Source organism: Botryllus schlosseri, chromosome 15, assembly GCF_051294905.1.
Source record: "Botryllus schlosseri isolate E-star chromosome 15, Bs_hap1, whole genome shotgun sequence".
Classification (NCBI taxonomy): Eukaryota; Metazoa; Chordata; class Ascidiacea; order Stolidobranchia; family Styelidae; genus Botryllus; species Botryllus schlosseri.
In genome coordinates, this window is record NC_137250.1 from 10136202 (window position 1) to 10161567 (window position 25366).

The following is a 25366-nucleotide window of genomic DNA, read 5'->3' on the forward strand; positions in this document are numbered from 1 at the left end:
TAGGACCTTTACGTCAATTCCATTGCCGATATGAAAAATCGGCAATTTATGTTCTTGCTACAAGGTGGAGAACGTCACCAACGGGATCCAACCAATCGCGTTTCAGAGTTAATGGATGACGCAAGACGTTCTGCTTATAATGCAGATATGGATCTGAATCACATACCGCAGGATATGCTTGATGACCTACACCAAGAAGGCTTTTTCTAATCAGGATTGTAATGACTCGAGTCATTTTCTAAGTAATGGAATGGACTAGACTCGATTTGAATCAATTTGTAAGTTGACTTGACTCGGACTCGAGTCATTGTGCATCAGTCGACCAAGTCGTGAGACTCAAGAATTTCAATATGACTCGACCCAAGTCTACGTTTAAATAATGAGAACAATTATTTATTATGAATGCTTGGACATCGATATCACCGAAGAGCAGTGTTGGGATGACTCGAGTCATGACTTGACTCGAGTCATGACTTGACTCGAGTCAGACTCGAGTCAACTTTTTCGTATGACTTGACTTGACTCGAGTCACTTTGGAAAATGACTTGACTTGACTTGACTCGGAGCATCAAAATTGTGCATTGACTCGTGACTTGGAGCAAAATTTACGAGTCAATTTCAAGTCATCAAGTAAACGTTGTCGAATAAATCACTGTATCTTGCGTATGTTCGGATTGTTCGAGATACGCCGGTGTCACTCGTGAGAGCAACCAGTCATTCACTGATTGTACGTTACACTGATCCTTAGGGCAAGTTTTTGTTGCACTAAACACCTGAGAAAGTTGCGTTTATTTTTTTAATTTTAACAAATATTGCAGAAGTTGCATTTTGACCACATTTTGCTCGGTTGACTAAAAAAAAGGCAATTTTTCGGCTAAGCTCCCGAAATACCCGTAAAAGCGTTATTTCGGTGCTGATTTACGGTGTTTCAGTCGAATTTGGCCGTGTATTTCACCAAAATCGAAAATACTTTCATGAAAAATCGAAAAAGTTGAAAAAATTTGCAAAAAGTTGCATGAAAAAAATGGACAAAAGTTGCAAAAAAGTTGCACTATAAGATTCCTTCAACGGGCTTAAAACAGAATTCTACATATCTTGCGAGTATTTAGGAAGCTGCCGGAAGCTGTAAAAAAGTTGCAAAAGTTGCAAAAACTTGCCCTACTGATCCTCCATTGTTAGATCACAAATAAATTGACCGCAAACTATACGATCACAGCTTACGCTTCCGTAGCAGTAGGAGTAGAAGATTAATATAAATAGCAATGTGTCTCTGTTTCCTAGACGGGTAAATGCTTAGGCCTACGTTGCGCAGTGCTCACATTTACCAACCCTCTTGTACAGTGGCGTAGACAGGGGGGGATAATCGGTGTCCGATACCCCCCGTTTCCAAGCTCGAAATACCCCCCGTCTTACGTATATTTCCATTGATCTAATATTTCTTGTTCTAATTCGATAATCCCCTAATTGCCGCGCGGCATCATCACGCCATCGATCAATGCAGTGCGGTGATGCCTTTTTCTCATATTGTTCTCTCGTCTACGGAAGCCCGAAAAACGCATCTCACATGGCTCTCCCGTCTCACCTGAACGATATTATCCAGTTACAGAACCAGAAGTCACAGTAACAATAACACTCGCATTGAAATTTCGATACCGCGCGAGTTGGTTTTCGTGTTTGACAGTCTATTGTCAACAAACGTTTAGAACATGCGCGCTAGGCTTGAATCATTAGAGATAGCAGATCCCTACAGTACCAAAACAGATCGTACTAATCAAATGTTCTGTATGGAATCTATTATGTATTGATCCAATTTGCGATCATTTAGTTCGGTTGTTGTGTGTGGGTTTCCAGATCTCCAGCCGTTTCGTGTCTCAGGCCTCTGGCGCATCTGCTGACTGTCCTATCATAACGCGCTTGGCTAGTAGTAAAACATTGGAGGCTAGGAAAATTAGGCCGCTCTGTGACTCGCGGCGCGTGATAGTGCTACTCGATGTGGTATTGTAATAACCAGAAGTTATAGTCTTGGCCTCGACAATTCGCAATTGTCACTTCTACACCGCAAACGCGTTTAGGAATGCATTTTGATCGCGAGCCTAAGCCTGCGCCAGGCCACTGTTATTCACGTGATGCAGGCACAAGCTCGAGCGGTAATTAGTCTTTACCATCTCCACACACCATCTTGGCAGACAGTAAAAATCATATTGATTTAAAACAAAATTAATCCAGATTGTTTGTATCAAACGGCAACAGACTATAATTCATTTGCGTATCTTCACTGTTCGAGTGTTCGTCTTTGAGCGCAAAATGGAGAGATCTTCCACTGTGTTGTAATATGATCTGCGCGCACTTTCGTGATTACATCCTCGCTTTGGTAATTAAGGTCAAGATACCTCGCTGTCGCCAAATAGTGGCGCGCAAGGCAAAAGCGCCTTCCGTTTGTTACTGTAGCATGCGACTGCGCATAATAGAGCTATATTTTAAGATAACTGGCAAATGTCCATGTATATAAAGACGTAAAAAACACAAACGAGATTATCTTACCCTTGTTGTATCGGCATTGGTGTGTATTAAACCGCAATAAAGTGGTTAGCATAACGAATATCATCTTTTCAAAAAATATCCCCCGTTTTAATAAATATCCCCCGTTTTTTTTCGGCTGGCTACGCCCCTGCTCTTGTATGATTTAAATCGAACAAATATAGTTTGTGCGTTTACATTCTTACGGATGTGTAGATGGGTATTGGGTAGTGTAGGCAATTGTACCATATCAATTTGTTTCAACTTCTCGAAGCTTCGTATTAGGTCCTATATATTGGCTGATAATAACTGACTGTAGCATGGAGCTGTACAGTTACTCACGTATTTTATTAGCAGTTCTATGTGTTCGTGAGGGAGGCAACGTCTTTTTGGATGTATATTTAACTAGATATTCGTTATTTGATTCAAGATAAATGATCAATTAATCTGTCTTTCACACAGCTAGCAAAATTTAATGACTTTGAATCATCACTCATACTTCGAAAATTCAATTTGACTTGAATTGTGACTTGACTCGTGACTTGACTTGACTCGACTTGACTCGAGTCACCTCCAAAAAATGAGTGACTTGACTTGACTCGAGTCACCTTTGAAAATCGATTGACTTGACTTGACTCGAGTCAAAATCTGCAATGACTCGTGACTCGAAGGTAGTGACTTGATCCCAACACTGCCGAAGAGTTTCAAAAAAAGTCAGTTGAACGTGCGACTTGAACTTCATTCGAACGCTGAACACTATATAAAACCGGGGCTCGAACTCGACACTTTTCTCTCTGACTTGAATTGACTCGGCGGCGTGTTGAAAATGTCTCTCGATTCAAAACTAGGGAGGTTCACTTGTAGTGACTATAAGTTTCAACTTCGAATTTTTGTAATCTGCAATGTGTAAATTCCGTGATTTTGTTGTTAAAATGATTCCAAATAAGTCACTCATGAACATTGAACATCGATGGAAAATACACATAATTATAGGCCTTATAATCATTGAATATGTCACCATTTTCTTATCATGACGACCGGTGAGCCACTGCCGCACTTGCCTCCGCTGGCTGCATGTCACCGCACGTAGGCTACGTAAGAAGCTACTACAGATCCACAATTGAAGGTATAATATACGTATAAAATACGTAACAGCTACATCACTAAGGGAATGTATTTGCCCTGCACTACATTTCGGCTACATCACAACTTCATGATTCATACTACATCAACATCGGTTTGTGAAGTCGACGGCGCGTTGTTTCACTGCGCTTGAACTTTCGGATTTGTGAGCCAACAGTCAGAGAGGCAGTTTAATCAGTGCCTCGCTTAGTTATTGTTTCTATGCGCTGTCATTGCACGTAACAAAGCCAGATTTCACATTCTATGCTGTTTTAGAGGCGGTCCTGGTGCTCTTATTAAGATATTCAGAATCAGTGCAACAATACCATCTGATTGATACCAATTATAATAAATCCTAAGCTGACGATGAATTGCCCTATCACTTTATTGACCCTCACCTATCCTTCGCGTTAGATTTTCGGGCAATAAAATGCCAATTTCAGGGTTTTCGGGATAAAGATGCTCAAATTTCCTCGTTCATGAACATGAATCGAAAAAATCATTGGTGGTTTTAACGATTTTCTTTTATTCATCTTGATGACGGAAGAGGCACTGCCTCGTTTGCCTTTTCTGACCTCACGTCATTGGTAGACATTCTCCCACAGTAGTCATGAAAAATATCATTTTACGCCGTGAAGGAAACATACTCAAGCTCAGTTCTGACATAGTGAGATCAACATAGTGGCGACAAATCAGACTACCAGATGTTGACTATCAGCTGGGAACAATATTTCCTGTATTTTACCCTCAGTTTATTTCCTCTTCGTGATTGACAACTTGAATGTGTAAAGTAGGCTATTTTACGTGCGAATTATATCACCGTGATTTTAACGTGGCTATCTCAATGAAGTTAACTTATTTCCAGCAAATCAGCCCGATAAGGCTTTTAGTTTGATGCATTGGAAACGTAAATATCCATTCAAAATTTTATGCCGCCCATTTACTATAACATCGGGGCTGATATGCTCGGCCAGCCCAAATATGTGTTGCGTGTACAGACAATGTATCATATATATGGTACGATGGAGATAAAGAATGAATATCGTAAAACTACGTTATATGTAGGGTTGCGTTTGAAACAGTTGATGTTTTGAAACACTTAGTTTAAAACATGACGCGAGACTCTACTTGCAAGACACTTTTTCTACTCCATCAATGCAGCTGACTGGATCGATGATCTGCGGGAGTCCCGAGGGATCGTAGGATTCGTATCATGTGTTTTATGTTTGAACAGTGTTTTAAAAATGTTATTTAAAAAAATTGTGTTTTCTCAGTTGTATAATTAAGCCGTAATTCAGCGGTTCTCAATCTCAACCGGGGGTCCGCGAAACCTCCAATAATTTGCAAAATGCTTGATGACCTTATTTTGTATTTTTCAAATTAGAGGAATCACCAGGGAGACTCGCTTCATAACTTCAGGACTCACATAAAAAGAATGGCCGTCTGAGATGAAATATTCAATAGCCTACTGAACACAAGAAAATCTCACGGCTCATTGAAATTGGCCTACGTCACACTTTCCATTTGGCTAAAGGCAATTTGACGGTAATTTTAGACCGGCTTGCCGAGCCTTAAGTTTGACAAAACGGGTATCAGTCGAAAGCTACCGCGGTAGGTGGGTGTCAGATTCCATAGACTGCTCCTTGTCGCTTCGACACCTTCCTGTCTTTTCATTGTATCGCATTTTTTGTGGTGTATTGAACTGATAAAATTGCTAATAAACCAATGATGATGATGATGATTCTGATTGCGAAAATATAAATTTTATTCTGCTTGTGGCCCCAGAAACCCCCAAAATCAGCCTTGAATGTTGCATTGTAACGGAGTTTAGTATTGTGACGCAACCGCGGCGTCTGAGCAGCTCAAGAGCAAGTGCACACGAAAGTGAGAGTGTGAATGCTCAATAGGGTGGTTCAAAAATAACCTTTTTTCCTGAATCTTGCAGGTTACTTGATTAAATCGTTAGGTTGCCTTAAAAAACGACGCACACCAAATTTGAATTCATTCCAACCAATATTCGCGGATTTCGTAGAGTTTGAAAATTTTGAATTTGCCTAAAAATGCAAAAAAAAATTTTTTTCAAATTTTCCTTCCAACAATATGAAATTGTTGCGCTGTCTTTAAAAACGATGGAAAACAAATTTGACTCAATTCCAAGCTGCAGAAGCGGAGTTATTCAAGTTTTTTGATGATAATTCTGAGATGATCCACCAATCAAGGATAATCCCAGAATTATCAAAGAAAAACTGAAATAACTCCACTTCTACGGCTTCGAATTGAGTCAAATTTGTTTTGCATCGTTTTCGAAGACAGCGCAACAATTTCATGGGGTTGGCAGAAAAATTTGAAAAATTTTTTTTTTTTGCATTTTTAGGCAAATTCAAAATTTTCAAACTCTACGAAATCCGCGAATATTGGTTGGAATGAATTCAAATTTGGTGTGCGTCGTTTTTTAAGGCAACCTAACGATTTAATCAAGTAACCTGCAAGATTCAGGAGAAAAGGTTATTTTTGAACCACCCTAATGCTCAATCGGTTGCGCAACAATGGCCAATACGCTTGCGGTTTGCGCTGCTTCTCACCTGCTCCCAGACTGCATGGCTGCGTCACAATACGAAACTCCGTTTACAACTAACGAGGCTGATTTTTTTGGGGGGGGGATTTTAGCCAAATAAAAAGTGTGACGTAGAACAATTTCACTGAGCCATGAGATTTGCTCGTGTCCACATCATATACGACACAATGGTGTCCAGAGTTGGATCAATTACATTATTTCAGTTCAATTACAATTACAATTACTTTCATGCATGTTTCAATTACAATTACAATTACTCCATGCTAAAAATATCAAATTACAATTACAATAACTCCTTGCGTGCTTCAATTACATTACAATTACAATTACAATTGCTGCTGTTGAACATGTAATTGAATAATCATAAATTCAACCGTGCTCCTTGACAACCGTAGCGTCGTAATTAACAGCAATTCAAGTATTCATGTTTCATTCATGATGCGCAAATACCCGTTAATTAATAAAAAGAAAAAACGTTTTCGAACGCTTTTAGCGAAGCGCATAGAAAAAGTATCAACAGCGCCACGCATCTCTGGAGCCCCACGCAACAAGCGGGCTAAGGCAATCGATATCATAATAATCTGACATATCCAATGTAGACTACTTAGACGTAGCCTACATATCTTTATCAGCTGAAGGATATTGCGCGAAAATTGGTAGGGCCCTAATACATTCTGTGGACCCAGTTCTACTCTTACAAGTCAAGGAAAGGCTGGTGTGTGCTCGCTTGTACCGAAACGCATAGAAAAAGTGTCAACAGCGCAGCGTTTCACTGTGGCGCGTTTGCACATCGCTATTGCCGCGACGTCAGCTGATCCCACTCTCGCCGCTCGGCCGCATCCTTGCTCTTGAGCTAGTCTCTCGTTTCGCCAGACCGCATTGTTGCGTCACACTGCCAATCTACTCGACAATGAATAATTAGGGGGCTGATTGGGGGGGTTCCAGGGCCGCGAGCGGAATAAAATTTATATTTTCGTAATCAGTGCAGAGTCAGCTTTCGATTGATACCCGATTCATCAAATTTAATGCTCGGCAAGCCGGTCAAAAATCACCGTCAAATTGCCTGTAGCCAAATGGAAACTGTGACGTGATACAATTTCATTGAACCGTGCGATTTGCTTGTGTCGACACCATATAGGACACTATGGTGTCACCGTAAAACGTCACATCAACTGATACACGTTACACACCCCATTGTGTTCATGTTTATTCACATGTAGCCTACATCGTACTATGAGGGCTGGACACAATACCAAACTCCGTTGCAATGCAACATTCGAGGCTGATTTTTGGGGTCAGTCAGTCAGTCAGGTTTATTAATATTTTCATCGTTTCAAAACATCACAAGACTGCGATACAATGAAAAGATAGGAGGGTGTCGAAACAACTTGGAGTAGCCATTAAGATCAGACACCCACCTTAGTAGGTTCCAGGACGACGAGCAGAATAAAATTTATATATTCGCAATCAGTACCGCGGTAACTTTCAATTGATACCAATTTTCGTGCTCGTCAAGCCGGTCAAAAACTACCGTAGAATTTCCTTTGGTGAAATGGTAAGTGTGACTTAGCCCAATCGCAATGAGCCGTGAGATTGGCTTGTGTCCACACCATTGTTGTCATGTGTTTCCAATCCTAATTCAAGAAATGGGATGAAAGATGGTGTTGTAGGCCGACATTCAACAAGATTTGGAACACTAAATATGTGCTTACTATCAGGTCCGTAACAGGACTTCGTCAGCCCATCCCCCCAAAACGTTGGTCTTGGCTCACCCATAGGGTGATAAACCGAATACCTGGGGCTTCGCCCCCAGACCCCCTCAGCATTCACGCTTTTTGCCGCTACGTAAGCCTATCAGCTAAATTTGATGTAATGTTTAGTAAGCAGAAGTGGTCAGTAACGAAGTACTTATACTATTCGGAAGTACTCAAGTAGTTTTCCTATACTTCTGATACTTACTCAAGTAGATCTGATTTGCTCTACTTCTACTCTGTAATATTTTGTGATCTACTCACTTACTTTTCGCCATTTTCAGTTTGTCAAGTAGAAGTCGTTTAATCCCCAATACGAAGGATAGCCAGTGGAATTTCGGGGCTGTTTTCAAGGAGTACCAACATTTAATATTCATAAAAGTCAAGTAAAGCCCAGAGATTTTGTTGCGCTTCGCGCACTGTAGTTATGGAGTTACGAATATGTTTTCAAGAAAGTATCAGTGAATATAATTTAGGTACCGGATTGCTTATGGTTACGTTCACACAGCATTGTCGCCCATATCAAATATTTCATCACAGTAAATATGGCCCACCATAACGTTTGAACTACCGTTTCGCAATCTAGCGATTACATATCCTATCGTTATCTAGCTGCCCATGACGTGTCCTCCTAATCTGGAATATCCAGCTATTTGGAACGTTACACCTGATTTAGCAGATCACATTTAAAGCTTTATAAACAAAAGATATGAAATATATTTTCCGGTTTTCAGAAGTGGTATTTCTATTTTACTTTCAATTCCGAGTACGATACTCGGAGTATCATACTTTGAGTTCTTTTGTCTGCAGAACATCCATGTTAATTGTTGAGGCATAAAAGCAAGTGTAGTAATGCCTCTATTTTCCGAAAATAAAGATACACTAAATATAAATTTTACGATCCACAATATTTGCTATTAACGTATACTAATCGCGCAGAGTGTTGAAACCGTATACGATACAACTTTTCCGTATTGCTCTCCGCCTAAGCTTGGGGCCTTATAATATGGGGTAGAGGCGCATAGCGCCATGCCATGATATTCTCTAAAACGGGGTCTTCTAGTAAACAAAGGGGTAATATCGCATATCCATATCAATACTATAATTTGTATCCCATGATGCGAAAGAATGCTTATTCTGTCGAAAATTGATACCTCCAACGGCTCCTGAGATGCATCAATACGAATCAAGCTCTCTGCACCTTCAGCATAGCTCAATTTGCAGCTTTTGACAGTCCATGCGAACGAATTAAGACTGTTTTCAAAACTTTTACTTACTTGAGTAGATTTAAAGTCTGTCAATTCTACTTCTACCTCAAGTAGTTTTAGGTGACTTACGGGAAAAGTACTTCTACTCGTACTTGAGTATATTTTTCGTAGCTACTTCTACTTCTACTTGAGTAGCTTTCTCGACTACTTAGACCACCTCTGTTAGTGAGTCACCTTACATAACCTAAACGCCCGAAGCGCGAAAAATTAATATAATTCATGTTCGAATCGGTCAATATGATCGGGAATCGCGTACCTGGCTATCGATTTTTTATCCTCTCTCTGCTCACGTAATCAGATTTACCGGTAGAGCTGAGTGAGGTGTGCTGGAAAAGGTAGGGCCCCTAAATAATAAATAAACATCTTCGGGTGGGCCCGTTGGTATATTGACTTCGTTACATGTAGACGTGGTCAGTAACGAAGTACTTCTACTTTTTCCAAGTACTCAAGTAGTTTTCCTCTACTTCTGGTACTTACTCAAGTAGATCTATTTTTCGCTACTTCCACTTCTACTTCATAATATTTTGTGAACTACTTACTTACTTTTCACTATTTTTACTCTGTCAAGTAGAAGTAGTTTAATCCGCCAATAAAAAAGATAGCCCAAGGAATTTCGGAGCTGTTTTCACGCAGTACCAACATTTAATTTTTCATAAAAGTCATGCAATACCCAGAATTTTCGTTGCGCTTCGCGCACAGTAGATATATATGGAGTGACAAATATGTTTTAACGAAAGTATCGCTGACTTAGATACCGGGTGGCGTGGTTCCGTTCACACCGCATTGTCGCCTATACTGAATATTACATCACAGTAAGTATGGCCCCCCATAACGTTTGAAACTATCGTTTCTTAATCTAGCAATAACCTATTATACCTAGCAGCCCGTGACGTGTCCTAATCTGGAAAAGTGGACTTTGACTTTTTTAACGTTAGACCTGTTTTAGCAGACCACCGTTGAAACTTTCTGGACAAAAGGCATGAAATATATTTTCCGCTTTATAGAAGTAGTATTTGTACGTTGAGTTCTAATTATAGTTTCAGTTCTTTTATCTGGAAAACATACATGTTGAAGTATAAAAGCAAGTGTAGTAATGCCTTATATTTTCCGAAAATAAAGCTATACACTAGGCCTATATGGCATTTTTACGATCAGACATATTTTTAATTAACGTATACTAATCGCGCATGCCGTATCCGACACAACTTCTCCGTATTGCTGGTCGACTGAACTAGCAGCCTTATAATATGGGGGAGGGCGCTATGCCATGAAATTCTCTAAAACGGGATGTTCGTGTAAATGTAAACAAAGAATTAGTATCGCATTTCCATATCAAAATACTATCATTTACATCCCGCGATGTGGGCGACTGCTTATCCTGTCAAAAATTGACACCTCCTGGGATGCATCAACATGAATCTAGCTCTCTACACGTTCCGCATACCTCAATTTGCAGCTTTTGAGAACAATGCCAACGAATTAATACTATCGTTCTCAAAACTACTTACTATCTTGAGTACATTTAAAGTCAGTCAAATCTAATTCTACTTCAAGTAGTTTTAGGTTGCTTATGAAGGAAGTACTTCTACTCGTACTTGAGTAGATTTTTTTCGTCGCTACTTCCACTTCTACTTGAGTAGCTTTCTTCACTACTTTGACCACCTCTTTTACATGGTGCTATTTCGTGACCAGCTCCTATCTGCTATGTCAAAAGATATGGAAATCGCTAGCACGTACTAAACTGAAAGACACACACGATTTCAAATTGGTATTTCTTTACTGACAAATAATATTTCCCTGCGGGATGGCATTTGTCCTGTGTGTTTCAGATCGCCAGGACAGGAACATTCGGCGCCAGCCATTTAGACGTCTATGGACAATTAAACATAGGCTATATCGAAGTTTTCGGTCAGCACAAGGGCATTCCTTTTCGGCAAAGGTCTTCTCGCTGCTGATCGTTCTGGCACACTTCTCGGAGTCGCATGTTACATGGCCTATAACTTAATTCATCTGTCTTGGTGCGTCGTGACGCAGTAATGGTGCGATGCCGAAGTGCACATCTTTATAAATCATGCGTATTTTTGTTGAGGAAAGGGCGGTACCCGATAATCAAGATATTTAGCAAAATTAAATCGCGCGAAAATTTTTGAAATTGTTGGATAAATTTCCAAAAAAATACTCTATAATTTATGGTAATTCACGAAATAATTTTGGGCCCCCTTCAAGCTCGCCCCCCACCCAATTGGGTGGTTTGAGGTGCCGCGAAACGGTCTTTTATGGTGAAGTGTTGGCAGAATTTCACTATCGAATGTAACATTCCACTATTTCACCCTTTAATGGTTTCGGCATGCGCCACTGCTTGTTGATTTTAACGATATGAATAATTGAAAAGGTTATTGTATTTCACCACTACTCGCGGTACACTCGCTGTGCTAGAAAGCAGCGATATTTGCCGTGTATTAGTTAAGGCAATATTTTTAGGGTAATATTTGGCTTTCATTTGTAGTTAATTGTCGTATTTGCATTAAGAATTTGGTCAGTTGTTTTATCGCTGGGAACTTGTATCATCAAAAAACCGTACTTCATACAAGAAGATGCGTGCTTGACTGATAACCGAAGCATAGCGACAGCTGACAGTGCAACGTGGTCTTGTACCCTGAATAGGCTTCAAAAGTATGCGGTTACAGTGAGCACCGAGCAGGTCTCCGTGAATATAATTTGAGCCGGCGGCATTATGCGAATAATCATGCAGTCAAATATATGCGTAGGCTACCTGCTAGCGAAGCTTGCAAATCAGAACGGCTACCATACCTACCATTAGTACTATAGTTTCCTACAATCGTGTGGACACAAGCAAATCTCACTACTCACTGCGATTGCTCCATGTCACACTTTCCATTTGGCCAAAGACAATTTTACGGTAATTTTTGACCATTTTGCCGAAAGCGAAAATTGATAAAATTTGTATCAATCGAATGCTGCCGCGGTACTCATTGCCCGCTCGTGGTCCTGGAACCAGGGTTGTAATGACTTGTGTAACAGCTGTTCCAGCAGGGTGCCAATAATCTTCTCACCCCCACCTGCACCCAACATCGTTTCCCCGACCTTAATCTTATTGACAAAGTAGTCTGCAGACTGCGAAGCACATGCTATGAGAGATCGCCAAGTGTAGCGGGCGTGCTCGTGCTTCAGTCGCAGAATCGTATACTATAGGCCCTATAGACAATTGAATTCATTTCACTTGGTTCTTTCTATATTCGTTAATATAGTGCAGTCTGATTTGATCCTGGTAAATCTACAAGTTTCTGACCACTAATCACTACTATTTGGCTGTTCTGTGTTATTTCAAGAAAGCTCCTTGGATCTGCGTGTGTGATCATAGAAATGCAAGAGAACTCGAGCGGTCATTAGTCAGTCGGCTAGTGCGTACAACAGGAACTGTAGCATCGAGCACTATACCAGCGTGTCTTGCAACAAGTCGTCGCATCGACCGCTACAACTTGAGTCATGACTCGACTCGGATCGCGATTTTTTGGTGATTCGACTTGACTCGAGTCATTTCCTTAAAAAATGAAAAATGACTCGAGTCGACAATTTGTGTATTGACTCGACTTGTACCCGAATCATTGCACATGACTCGGACCAAGTCATGTGACTCGAGATTGGGTGTTTCATTGTGATTTCGAAGAATAGTGAAGTTATCGAACTATTATTATTTCGTCTAGCAGTACTGGTACTTTGAAAAAGTGGGGAAATCTGGTATATTACGAATGCGATGGATTCGATACCACCAAGTAGAGTTGGAAAAGGTGTGTTTTAGCAAGACTTCAACTCGGAACTGAACAGTCAACACAATGACTCGGACTCGGACTCGAGTCAAAACACTATGACTCGGACTCGACACTCTACTCCGTGACTTGTACTCGAACTTGACTCGGTGGTGAATTGAAAATGACTCGACTTGACTCGAGTCAAAACTATAAAAGTGAGATTGACTTGTGACTTGGTTACAATCCTGCCTGGAACCCCCTAAAATCAGCCTAGAATGTTGCATTGTAACAGAGTTTGGTATTGTGACGCAACAATGCCGCCTGGGAGCAGGTGAGGAGCAGCGCAAACCGCAAGCGTATTGGTCATTGTTTGCGCAAGCGATTCGGCATTCACACTCTCACTCTCGTCCGCACTTGTTCCTGAGCTGCGCCATATTATTCCAGACGGCATGGTTGCGTTACAATTTTCGCGCTCGGCAAGCTGGTCAAAAATTACCGTAAAATTGGCTTTGGCCTGATGGAAAGTGTGACGTAACCCAATCGCAGTGAGCCGTCAGATTTGCTTGTGTCCACATTTTGAATGGGAAATGACAATGGGGAATGTCACTTCCAATGGATCGAGTTTGTTTCACGCGCTGATGATCATCAGAACAATGTGGATTAAAAACTGCATTGCCATACAGGCGTCGTCTTGTCTGCTCTCTCTGATTAACCAACGCGTAGCGCAATCCAAGATTCCAAGTAGTGCAATATCATTTGCATCGAATTGGGATATTGGATATGATATTGACAGCAACTTTTGTTTCGCCATTATGCAAACTTCGTATCGAACTCGACAGATTAGATTTGTCCGATGCTTACCCCTACCCCGGAATTGGTCGAAGCATATAATATTGGCTATAATAGAAAATGAATATTAATGTACTTATAGCAATGATCAGCAGCTAATAGTTTATACCCAAAATTTATGATATTGAGAAGGGGTTTCAGAACTTATAACCCCAGGATACGCCACTGGTTTGACCCCATTAAGAATTGTCTCATCTACCACCATAATATTGATTCCAGCCATTGTAAAATTTATCGAAAACCTTCAGCAATATTGACACGATGCGAACAAACTGCCAAATTAGAAACTTATCAAAGAGCCATATTTTTTCATTAAAACAGCCATAGGTTCCCGACCACTTATAGATAACTAAGATAATTAGAATATTATGAATGCGAAGTAGGCCTATTTGATATCACCGAGCAGAGTTCAAAAGGTGGAGAGATGAGCGGATTAGAAATTTCTATGTCCTAATCCAATCCAAATCAGAAGCTTCCTTCCTAATCCTATTGTCCGACTCAAACTGGGAATTCCACTTACAAAGCTATAGCCTTCATCTTATGCCAATATAATAATGTAAAAAGAAAAAAAATGATCAATGAGTGTCAAAGTACATGAAAGTGTTGGGATCAAGTCACTACCTTCGAGTCACGAGTCATTTCGAGTCATTGCACATTTTGACTCGAGTCAAGTCAAGTCAATCGATTTTCGAAGGTGACTCGAGTCAAGTCAAGTCACTCGATTTTTGGAGGTGACTCGAGTCAAGTCGAGTCAAGTCAAGTCAAGTCACGAGTCAAGTCACAATTCAAGTCAAATTGCCTTTTCGAAGTATGAGGCATGATTACGTCATTGCATTTTGCTAGCTGTCTGAAATACAGATTGATGTGGTCATTGATTCTGAACCGATGAACGAATATAGAGTTAAATATGCACGCACGAAGGCGCTGTACCGCTCACATATACGTAGAACTGCTAGACTATACGTAAGTAATTGCATAGCTTCGGTTTATAGTTACCTGCCAAAATTGAGAAACGAATTGATAAGATGCAATACATTACTCATTTGCATATTGATATGATACAATTCGAGCCTGCGCCAATGGTTGAGGATTATATAAACTATATTTGAATTCAATTGCAATGAAACAAGAGGTTTGGATAAGGTATAAGAACAGAAAACAGAAATGAATATTATGCCGTTAAGATACTCCACTACTACTAGTTTACGACAACGTAACCTATACGCTTCAATCACTACGTTTGTAGTCATTTTATTTATGTGAGAACAATCGAGGCTCAGTGAAACACACAGTCATTGAATGATTGGTCGCTCTCACGGGTTACACCAGCGATTCGCGAACAATCTGAACATACAGAAGATACAATGATTTTTATCGACACCGGTTACTTGATGACTTGAAATTGACTCGTGAATTTTGCTCCGAGTCACGAGTCAATCCACGTTTCTGATACGCCGAGTCAAGTCAAGTCAAGTCATTTTAGCAAAGTGACTCGAGTCAAGTCAAGTCATACAAAAAAGGTGACTCGAGTCATCCCAACACTGACATGAAGTAATAACTTTGCAGACTTTGTAAAATCGTTGTAGGACGAGAAACTTTGTTGCAACCTCAATTTGTCGCTTGCGTCTTATATTCTCTGCGTTACTTTTCATTCAGCCCCTTCTTTACTTCGCCTAGGCCAGGGGTTCTCAGCCCTTTCTTGGCCGTGGCCCATTTTCCGGTTTAAAAATGTGCTGTGGCCCACCTGATATTTTAGAGTCATAATCCTGTTTAATGCGTGGTCATGGACAGTGCTGATATGCCTATTTCTCTAAAATATGTGTATTTTTGTTTAACTGATGATATTTAAATCTCGATCTCCCGGGATATGAAATCGCGCAAAGCGCGAAAAAAAAATTCAAGTTGAATAAATATCCTCCAACAAACGACCAACGAAATAATCTTGGGCCCCTTCGAGTTCCCCAATTGGGGGTGTGGATGCGGCAGTTACGGCCCTGGTAGATCATCAGCTAAAACTCCTAAGTAGATTATTTTCGTCCGCTGCTCCATTCGCGTCGCGAAACACAATGATCAGATCCCCACACTGCGTGATTGGGACTTTAGTGATACTATTGTGGGGAATATTATAATCATTCTGGGCCAGCATCGAACAATTCATTGGTGAATGGGGTACTACAGAGAAGTGACGAAAGATTTTTCAATATGCATGATGTACTTTGTATGTCTTGTACCAAAACAACTGAAGTTGCGATGTCAGAATATTCAATCCAATGATACAATTTATTCCTGTGACTCTTTCATTATGTACAATGATTTCCAAGTCGGACATTTTAAACCGACTTCAAAGATTAATGCGCTCCGATAAATCCTCAATCCATTAAGATTTGTTGCGGTGGTGCAGTATACCTCCGCCAGAAGTTGCTAATAATTTGCAATTATGGCTATTTTTAGCTTACAATATTACGGCCTGCCGTAGTACAGTAAATCTGTATACATCAATTGCACTTCATTGCGAGTTCATTGCATACCCCTTTCAACAGCATACGACATATGACCCTGCCAGACTACTTGGTTACTTCAGCATTATCTTCCAGTTATTATACGCTTGAAATTATTTTAGTTGCTGTTAGCCGTAGGTTGTCATAGCCAGTAGAAAAAGTCACCGTTTCTCCCTAACGTTTTCGATTTGTACCTGCTGACTTCATACGTGCCACTATACGTCTATAGTCAGAGTCGGATGGAAAAACTTTATGTAGCCTACGTTTTGTTTGTTTGTTTTGGGGTATTCATGGTGTTTGTCGACTACTATGGTCATTTACACCAGGCCGATATTCTTGTTATTTTCCGTAGCTGCCGACTTATAGCACGGCCCACCTCTAGGCTTTTGTAAGACACCGCTGACGCGGATGAGGTGGCGAGGAGGAGCCTAGGTAAACCTCCAACACTTAGATATCGGAATTCGGAAGTCGACCTCGGTCGGACTCGAACCCGCATCCATTGGTGTTGCAGCCGCGGATTATACCACTGCGCTATCTCGCCACACGTATAGGTAATGTGTACGTATAATTAGTTAATATGAATATATTTTTAGCGAATAACGTAAGAAATATAACTAAACCTACATTAATTTTGAAATTTTCTAAATAGCTCTGTGGCCCACCTCAAAATGCTCTGTGGCCCACCAGTGGGCCATGGCCCACCCTTTGAGAACCCCTGGCCTAGGCTAAGGTGAGTGTCTGATTTTTCTTGGTTTTCGACTCGCAAACATTCGCTCTCTCTGCACGAAGACATAGTCATGCTCAATATTGATGGTTTTCAGCGCGTAGTAATTCCGCAGTCCCTTCGCTCGCGAGCCTTATCATTGTTGCACGAAGGACATTGGGGTATCGCGAAAATGAAGCAGATGGCTCGACGTTACATCGCATGGCCTTCCATTAATCGCGACATTGAAGATCTAGTTAAGAGTTGCGACGCTTGCCGTAAGGCAAGGGTCGGCAACCTACGGCCTGGGGGCCGGATCCGGCCCGCCATGTGAAATCGTCCGGCCCGCGGCATAATGATTAGTTAGCACGAGAATGCGGCCCGTCGTTTCTTGTTGAATTGAATTAGCACTGTGTAGAAAAATTGTAGCACTGTCACGATATAAGTACATTGTACTAGTCTATTGTCACGGCATAAAACTGGTGCGTAGCCGGTATCAGCCTACCTGTAGTATGTCCCACAAAAACTGAATCAACGACAGTTTCGCCACATCTTACTAGAAGCAGAAAACCTATATGGCGATGTTCGCTGGCTAAGTCGAGTTACGGTTGCACGAGTGTGTAAGTTTTCTTGTTAGATTTAACGTCACATCTGAATAAATTGAATTTGCAACTTTAGGGGAAGAAACAGCTGATAAATGAGATGTGGCGAGGCATAATCACATTTGAAACAAAACTGTGACTCTGGGCATGTAAATGAGGCGTAAATTGGACAAAAAAGTCATGCTCACTTTCCTACACTGTAAGAGAGCAAATCTAGTTGCAACACTGAGTCACTGCGATACGAAATTGAGTTACTAAATTTTCCTCACGAGTTTCCGACATTCGTTCTCTAGAAAATAAATTCAGGCTATTCAGTACTCCGTTTGATGTGGACGTCAATAAAATTCCCACAAAATTTCGAATGCACCTTATTGAAATGCAAGGCAGGGACGGAGGAAATATGCATACAAGGGGCATATCGCGCGGATTGATGTTTACAAAAAGTTCCTCCTTGAAAGTGGTCCCAGCTTGACCAAACATTCAAAATAGATGGCATCTATGTTCGGTAGCAAATACACATGTAAACAATTGTTTTCAATAATGAAATTCGCGAAGAGCAAACCAAGATCGCGCATGCCCGACGCCCATTTAGAAAATGTCTAGTTTCTAGCTTCATCTGACTAGGCACCACACGTTGAAAAAACTTTCAAAAAGAAAGCAGCATCAAGTGTCACATTGATGCTGTGTTGTTTAAGCGCATATACATTTTATCTTTTTGTGATTGGTATGATTGAGATCGCAAAAATGTAGCGTAATATACTGCAGTGAGTGTGAATTATAATACGAAAAGTCCGGCCCGCCAACGAGTTCTGCACTCGACATTTGGCCCGTGACTAGTAAAAGGTTGCCGACCCTGCCGTAAGGTAATGAAAGCGCCTGATCGTCAGTATCGCGAATGGCCAAAAACTTCTGAAAGCTTTGAACGAATTCACTTGGATTTCGCAGGTCCAATAAACAATAAAATGTTTCTTGTCATCGTCGATGCGCATTCGAAATATCCTTTCGTTAAAGTAATGAATATCGGTTCTACCACAACCTTGTGTGTGGTCAACGCTTTGAGGGAAGTCTTCTCTATCGAAGGCTTGCCCGTAACAATTGTCACGGATGGTGGGCCGCAATTCACATCGAATGAATTCGATACGCTTTGTTCTAATTTGGCAATCAGCCATATCGTATCACCGTCTTTTCACCCTGCCTCGAACGGGGAAGCGGAGCGTTTCGTCCGGACTTTGAAAGCTGGATTGATAAAAATTTGCGACGGGGAAAAGATCTCAACTTCGCGCTCCAAACACTTCTCGCTACTTACCGATGTGCAGTGTGCACCGCACCCGGGCATAGACTGGAAAATGCCTGCTGAGATTTTACATGGTCGGCAGCCGCGCAATTTGTTAAGTTTGTGCTCGCCCTTCGATAAATCGAAACCCATTACGCCTAGACAATCCGTCACTCATTTCGAGATTGGTTCCTCTGTTTACGCTTGCAGTTACCGACGCGGACCAAAGTGGGTTGCTGGCGTGGTGATGGAAATACTAGGGCGTGTTGTGTACATTATAAAAACAGATCATGGGTATTGGAGAAGGCATAAAAACCAACTCTAACCACACTTGATTTCCACAAGTAATGATACATACAGCCACACAGGAAGTTGCTCAGCCTCATCAGTCCCAAGCTGAGCAACCATTGGTTAGGAATAGGGCAGAACGCCCTCTGCAGCTAGTCCTGCTCGAACGTCGGGCAGACGTTATCTGCTTAGAATTAGGACCCAAACTGATTTCTATCGGCCAACTTAAATTACCTTGTACTTCTAACTTACAGGGGAGGACTGTTATGTTCATGCATTTGCATGCATGCATGCATGCATACGTTGGTATCGTTTGCCTCTTATTTATCTAGGATTAGTAATTACCGCCAATCATTATTTCTTCGTGTGTCGTGCTTCGTATTTATACCCTGTGTTCTGTTGTCTACTCGTCTTCCGTTTAACTGAACTCCTGGATCGTGTCGCTTGTCTTAAAGTTATTCTGCTGTACACAATATACTGACTTCATATTGCAACCTCGTCGTTTGAGCTATTGTTCAAACAAGATCAAGAACATAACAGATCCTATAAAGGCTACTCCAAGTTTGTTTCGACACCTTGCTTCTTTTCATTGTATCACAGTCTTGTGATGTTTTGAAATGGCGAAAATATTAATAAAAACTGATTGATTGATTGCCAGTGCCAGCTAAGTGACATCAATGGATCTCTCAGAAAATCGGTAAATGCAATCCCAATCCAATCCAATCCAAATCTCAAAGTACACACTGCTATAATCAAATCAGGTCATCGCATTTCTGGGAATTACCCCGATACGAGAGAGATCTTTCTTTTTGCAGAAATATTTTGGAATTTAGTCAAAATACTCATCCATTATGAAGGATATAATTAATTTATTATCGTCATCGTAAACAAGACGCCGGGCAGTTGTCGGTAGGAGGTGTAAGAGTAGTGTGCGAGGCTGTATCGTATGTTGTTATTCAATGTATAAATTGTAGTGTTAGACAAGCTGATTGTATTTCGTGTCAATAGCAAGCAATACCGCGTCTGCTACCTTACAGCCAGGCGGTTTATGTACCGTACTGTCGTACCCTAGCGCTGGTCTGAGTGTGAGTGGTAACGATGATCTCCAAAATTGAAATATATTTGCATTACTTTGAGGGATCAGAGGTATAGCCAATGTTTACTGCCCTATCAGGTATCAGCTATCACTATAATCATCTGCTAAATTTTGACGTCCCCGAGTCGTCATTTGATGAATGACATCAAAATGATTTATGTCAAATTGATAATTTACATTGTATTTCTTCCGTTCACTGTTCCAATATAGCCGTAAAGGGTCAGTAGCCTATAGACTGAGAAGGTCGCGGTTATAGCTTTATCACTATAAACATATCTGTCTATCAGCTCCTGTTATCCACCCTAGGAGTAATAGCATAGCATGATAGCCAGAACTTTTAATAGGCTACAGTGGTTGCTAAGGTAATCTTACCTAAGTCATCTATATTTGATCTACTGTGTCCGACTGTAATGGTTGTTGTATTCCGATTTGTGAGCAAAGTGACATGGTTTAGATTAGGGTTACCATTTTCTGCAACCCACATTCCGGACACTCTTTAGCGTCCACCAGCGGACTTCATAATGAGTTATGACGTCACACTAGCCAAGCTTTGCTCATAGACCAGAGGTGGTCACGATCCGTTTCAGGAGTATATGTGGCTGTGTGTTGTGTAACCCAAAGAATATATTCTTTGGTGTAACCGGGACCGAAAGCACATGTTTTCAGTAGAGGTCGACCGATTATCGAAATGGCCGATTATCGAGGCCGATATTTAGAGCTTTCCCGATTATCGATATCGGCCTATGAAGGCCGATATTTTATATTATAAAAAGTTAAAAACTATTGGAAATTCAATGCTCCGTCTTCTCAATCTCAAGAAATTGACGACGTAAAGAGTGATATATGACAGATTTACACTTGCAGGACGAATTTAAACTGGGTGAGCATGGAGAGAGACTATGCTTCCTGCATTACAATCTACCTTTTCTGTAGTGATCTGCAATTCTGTATCATATTTTGTTTTTTGGGTTATCCCAATTTTCAACGAATGTGCACAATTAAGCAATAATTCTTTTCAATATCAGCCTTCTCGTTTGTTGTTCAGCTTTCTGTGGCATGAACAAGTGCCATCTTGCCTAATATATAATATTTTTGGTGAAATTGTTCTCTGCTCCTTCCATAATAATATCGGCCTATGATATCGGTTATCGGCCTGTGAGTGTGCCGATATATCGGTGTCGGCCTGAAAAAAATCAATATCGGTCGACCTCTAGTTTTCAGCCCCTTTCCGCACTATAGGGTAATCGATGAAACTTCGGGGGGGGGGGGGGGGGTGCTTGTTTCTATGTGCATCTGGTCGTTAAATTATTTGCATGAATTCTGTCAATATTATTGGTTGTTCCATATATTACTATATAGGTACTACTTTCCGCCCACATGATCAGACTTAGCGGTATAGCTGGTGGAGAATGAGTTCGAAAATACAGGGAGCGTAATTGCATATCGTTAAGTCATGTTCATGTCCTACCGATAACATTGTTTATCAGCCTTATTCCAGTGCGCACCACGGAGCTTTATAAACACCTCACATCCAGTGGTTTGCAACCTTTTATGGTAGCGACTCCATCTCCAACTTGAAAATGTTCCGTGGCCCAGATCAAAATTTGACGAGCTGATTACCAAAAGAAGTCATCGCCTTTGCCCAGACTTACTCACGCGCTATTTTGGAAGCTGATTTCGTTCAACATATTCGCAAGCACCAGAATAAAGGCAAACGACCACCCCCCAGTTTGGAACCACTATCTTTGAATAAAGCATTTAAACGGCCTTAACGATCTCTAGGAATATACCGTTTTCCTATAATTGCGATTACAACAGGGTTGTAATGACTCGAGTCATGACTCGACTCGAGTCACGATTTTCTGATGACTCGACTTGACACGAGTCATTTTTTCAAAATACGGAATTGACTCGACTCGACTAGATTCAATCTGTGTATTGACTCGACTTGGACTCGAGTCATTGCGCATGACTCGAACCAAGTCATTGACTCGAGACTGAGACGGCCAAGAACGACATTTCATTGTAATTTCGAAGAATTGTGAAGCAACCACCCTTCTGGGATTTCGTCTGATTGGTACTGGTACTTGAAAATTCGACCAGAAACTGCTGAAAGTGAGGAAAATTAGTATATTATAAATGCGAAACATTCGATATCACCAAATATAGTTATCTAAAGTGAGTTTAACAAGACTTCAACTGGAAACTGATCAGTCAACATAACGACTTGGACTCGGACTCGAGTCATAATACCATGACTCGGACTTGACTCGGTAGTGAATTGAAAATGACTCGACTTGACTCTCGAGAGAGTCAAAACAATAAAAGTGAATTTGACTTATGACTCGTAGCATTGCGACTTGGTTATAACCCTGGATTACAATTAGACTTATTCCAGTGAATGAAGGTTGTTTTTATTTATATTTTATTGCAGTTTTTGCGATGGTGGTAGTTTCCATATAAAAATTAATACATATGATTGTAAATCATATTCGAAGACAATGTATCTACATTCTACAGCTATGAGAAAGCCTCATGAGAGAACAATCATTATTTTTGATGTGACGTCATTTGCGTGTTACGTCACATTGGTCACAATATACCCATTTGTCAACCTTATAGCTGACGATTTATCACACCTATCGATTTGCATTCTAGCCATGCCCGTAACTACCGCACCCCAAACCCCCCAATTGGGTTCCAACAAGTATTTCGTAAATCAACCCAATTATAGAGTATATTTTTGAGAGATTTCCATTACTTGAAAATGTTCTTTGCGCTTCGCGATTTAATGTCGCTAAATATATTGGTTTTAATAAGCATACCTCTCCCCCGACTTCACGAAGTGTGCTACCAAAGAAAGACTCTGGCCGAAATCTTCTATCTAAATATGTCCATTAGCGTTGTCCAAAATTTGGAAAATCTTTAAAATACTCCGTGATTGTGTCTTATTTTATAGATTATTGATAAAAAACAACAATGAGCCTGAAAGAAGCTCACAGGAAAGCCGTTAAGATTTCACTCAAAGCGTTTGAAAGTAGCTGCCCGAGAATAGGCGTTCCACCGACCATAGAATGGCGAGAAAACTAGTAATCACATAACCACGGCTCTTGATTGGCTATTCGGCTATGCTTCAATGATCACGATAGCAGCAGCTTGCTGGTTAGGTGTTCAAAGAGTCTGCTACCGGCGGGGATTCTGAAAGCGCATTGTTGGTAGGTTGACAGATGATGATCTAAGATTAATTCAGGACATGTTGAGGTACGAAAGACGAACAAACAACAGCTGCTTCACAAAAACTTTTACAGCATGCTCTATTGTGAAGGAAACGGCTGTAGCCTACATGCCATGTTTTCCTATAGGGAAAGCAAAGTTGCTTATGCAAGTGGGAACGAGTTCCCCGTTTCAGACGGGATCCATCATCAGTGAATACAAATATAAAGCTTGACTATGACACCATACCTTGTGTGATCTTATTGGACCTAAGCTGTAGCATATGGTGGTAGTTTCGAGTGCTCTTGGGATCAACTGAATCAGCGCGATATGCTTGGCAATAATACTTACAGCAAATTGAATTCACTTGTAAGTGTTGTCAAAGTGCTTTATCATAACACAGAAAATAGGTGTAAGGTAAGCAAAGACTGTGCTGGATAAGGTATCCAAAATATGCTGGATACTATGCAGCATAGTATGTGCTTTTCTTTACACCACTTTGCTGCAGAATCAATAAGGGCTTTGACATACCGTATCAAGCATAGCCTGGGCGTACATTTACAACTCTTTTCTGCGTCATCATTAAGGACATTGACAACACTGCCAGGTGAATTCAATTTGCTGTAAGCATCTGATAAGTGCCTAGAATAACGCGCTGATTCAGTCGATACTACAGCTTGAGCTCAATAAGATTACACAAAGTATAATGTCATTGTTAAGCTTTATATTTGTATTCACTGATGATGGATCCCTTCTGAAACGGGGAACTCTTTCACCACTTGCATAAGCGCCTTTGCTTCCGCTCCATGAAAACACGGCATGTAGGCTACAGCCTTTCCTTCACAATAAAGCAGTCATGCTGTAAAAGTTCTTTTTAAACAGCTGTTGTTTGTTCATCATGCATTTCGTACCTCAACAAGTCCTGAATTAATCTTAAATTATCATCTGCCAACCTACCAACTATGCTTTCAGAATCCCCGCCGGTAGCAGACTCCTTGAATACTTAATCAGCAAGCTGTTACTGTCGTCATCATTGAAGCATAGCCGAATAGCCAATCAGGAGCCGTGGTCATGTGATTACTAGTCTCCTCGCCGTTCTATGGTCGGTGGCACGCCCATTCTTGGGCAACTACTTTCAATCGCTTTGAGTGAAATCTTAACGGCTTTCCTGTGACATTTTTTGAGGCTCATTGTTGTTTTCTGTCAATAATCTATAGAATAAGACACAATCACGGAGTATTTTTGAGATTTTCCAAATTTTGGACAACCCTAATGTCCATAGCCACACTGAATGGGCGTGATGAACAGTCCTGTCTTGCCAATCTTAGCCCCACAGTACAAATGCCCTCGGGGGCACCCACAGGGGAAATGATGCGCACGTGAGGAAATGACAATTTATGTCTGGTACGTTTGGGCAAATCCAATATCATTTAACTATATAGCAGACGGGAGGTCACGAATTGATAACATGCAACTAAGTAATAATAATAACGGGGACGCCCGAATATGCTAGAATTAATCATTACGTGCGCTAAATTTTCACTATCACCACCTCCCTCAGTTCTACCGGTAAATCTGACCACATGTTATGAGAGAGGATAAAAAATGAATAGTAATATATTCAATTACCAATGTTTTTGACGAAATTCAGTCATGAATCAGAAGTTTGAATGATCACCCAATGGGGCCCAAGATCAACGTTTGGGGGAAGGTTTGACGAAGTGCTGTATCAATCCTGATTCTGGCTACAACCCACTCAAATATGGTGTAGATCAGTGGTTCTCAACCTTTTTCACCTCGCGGACCGGTAAAATTTCAAAAAATGTCTTGCGGAACGGTGA

At 40.8% G+C, this 25366-nt stretch overlaps 3 protein-coding genes across 15 annotated transcripts in view; 1 reads left to right on the forward strand and 2 right to left on the reverse strand.

Moving 5' to 3' along the window:
• The window catches only part of LOC145457734 (ubiquitin-like protein 3), a 245928-nt gene that overhangs the window by 122544 nt on the left and 98018 nt on the right, over positions 1–25366 (reverse strand). The window lies entirely within an intron of this gene.
• The window catches only part of LOC145457722 (THAP domain-containing protein 1-like), a 474772-nt gene that overhangs the window by 70190 nt on the left and 379216 nt on the right, over positions 1–25366 (reverse strand). The window lies entirely within an intron of this gene.
• The window catches only part of LOC145457675 (NFX1-type zinc finger-containing protein 1-like), a 224795-nt gene that overhangs the window by 31918 nt on the left and 167511 nt on the right, over positions 1–25366 (forward strand). For 2 of the 13 annotated variants that reach the window (XM_080335924.1, XM_080335933.1), the window contains exon 37: positions 65–1332. The exons of 10 other annotated variants lie outside the window; for them this stretch is intronic. In XM_080335924.1, the coding sequence (XP_080192050.1) occupies positions 65–210 (146 nt within the window). In that variant the 3' untranslated portion in view covers positions 211–1332. Of the gene's footprint in view, positions 1–64; positions 1333–25366 lie in introns of those variants that run through there. One more of the 13 variants, XR_013920955.1, reaches the window with a different exon arrangement.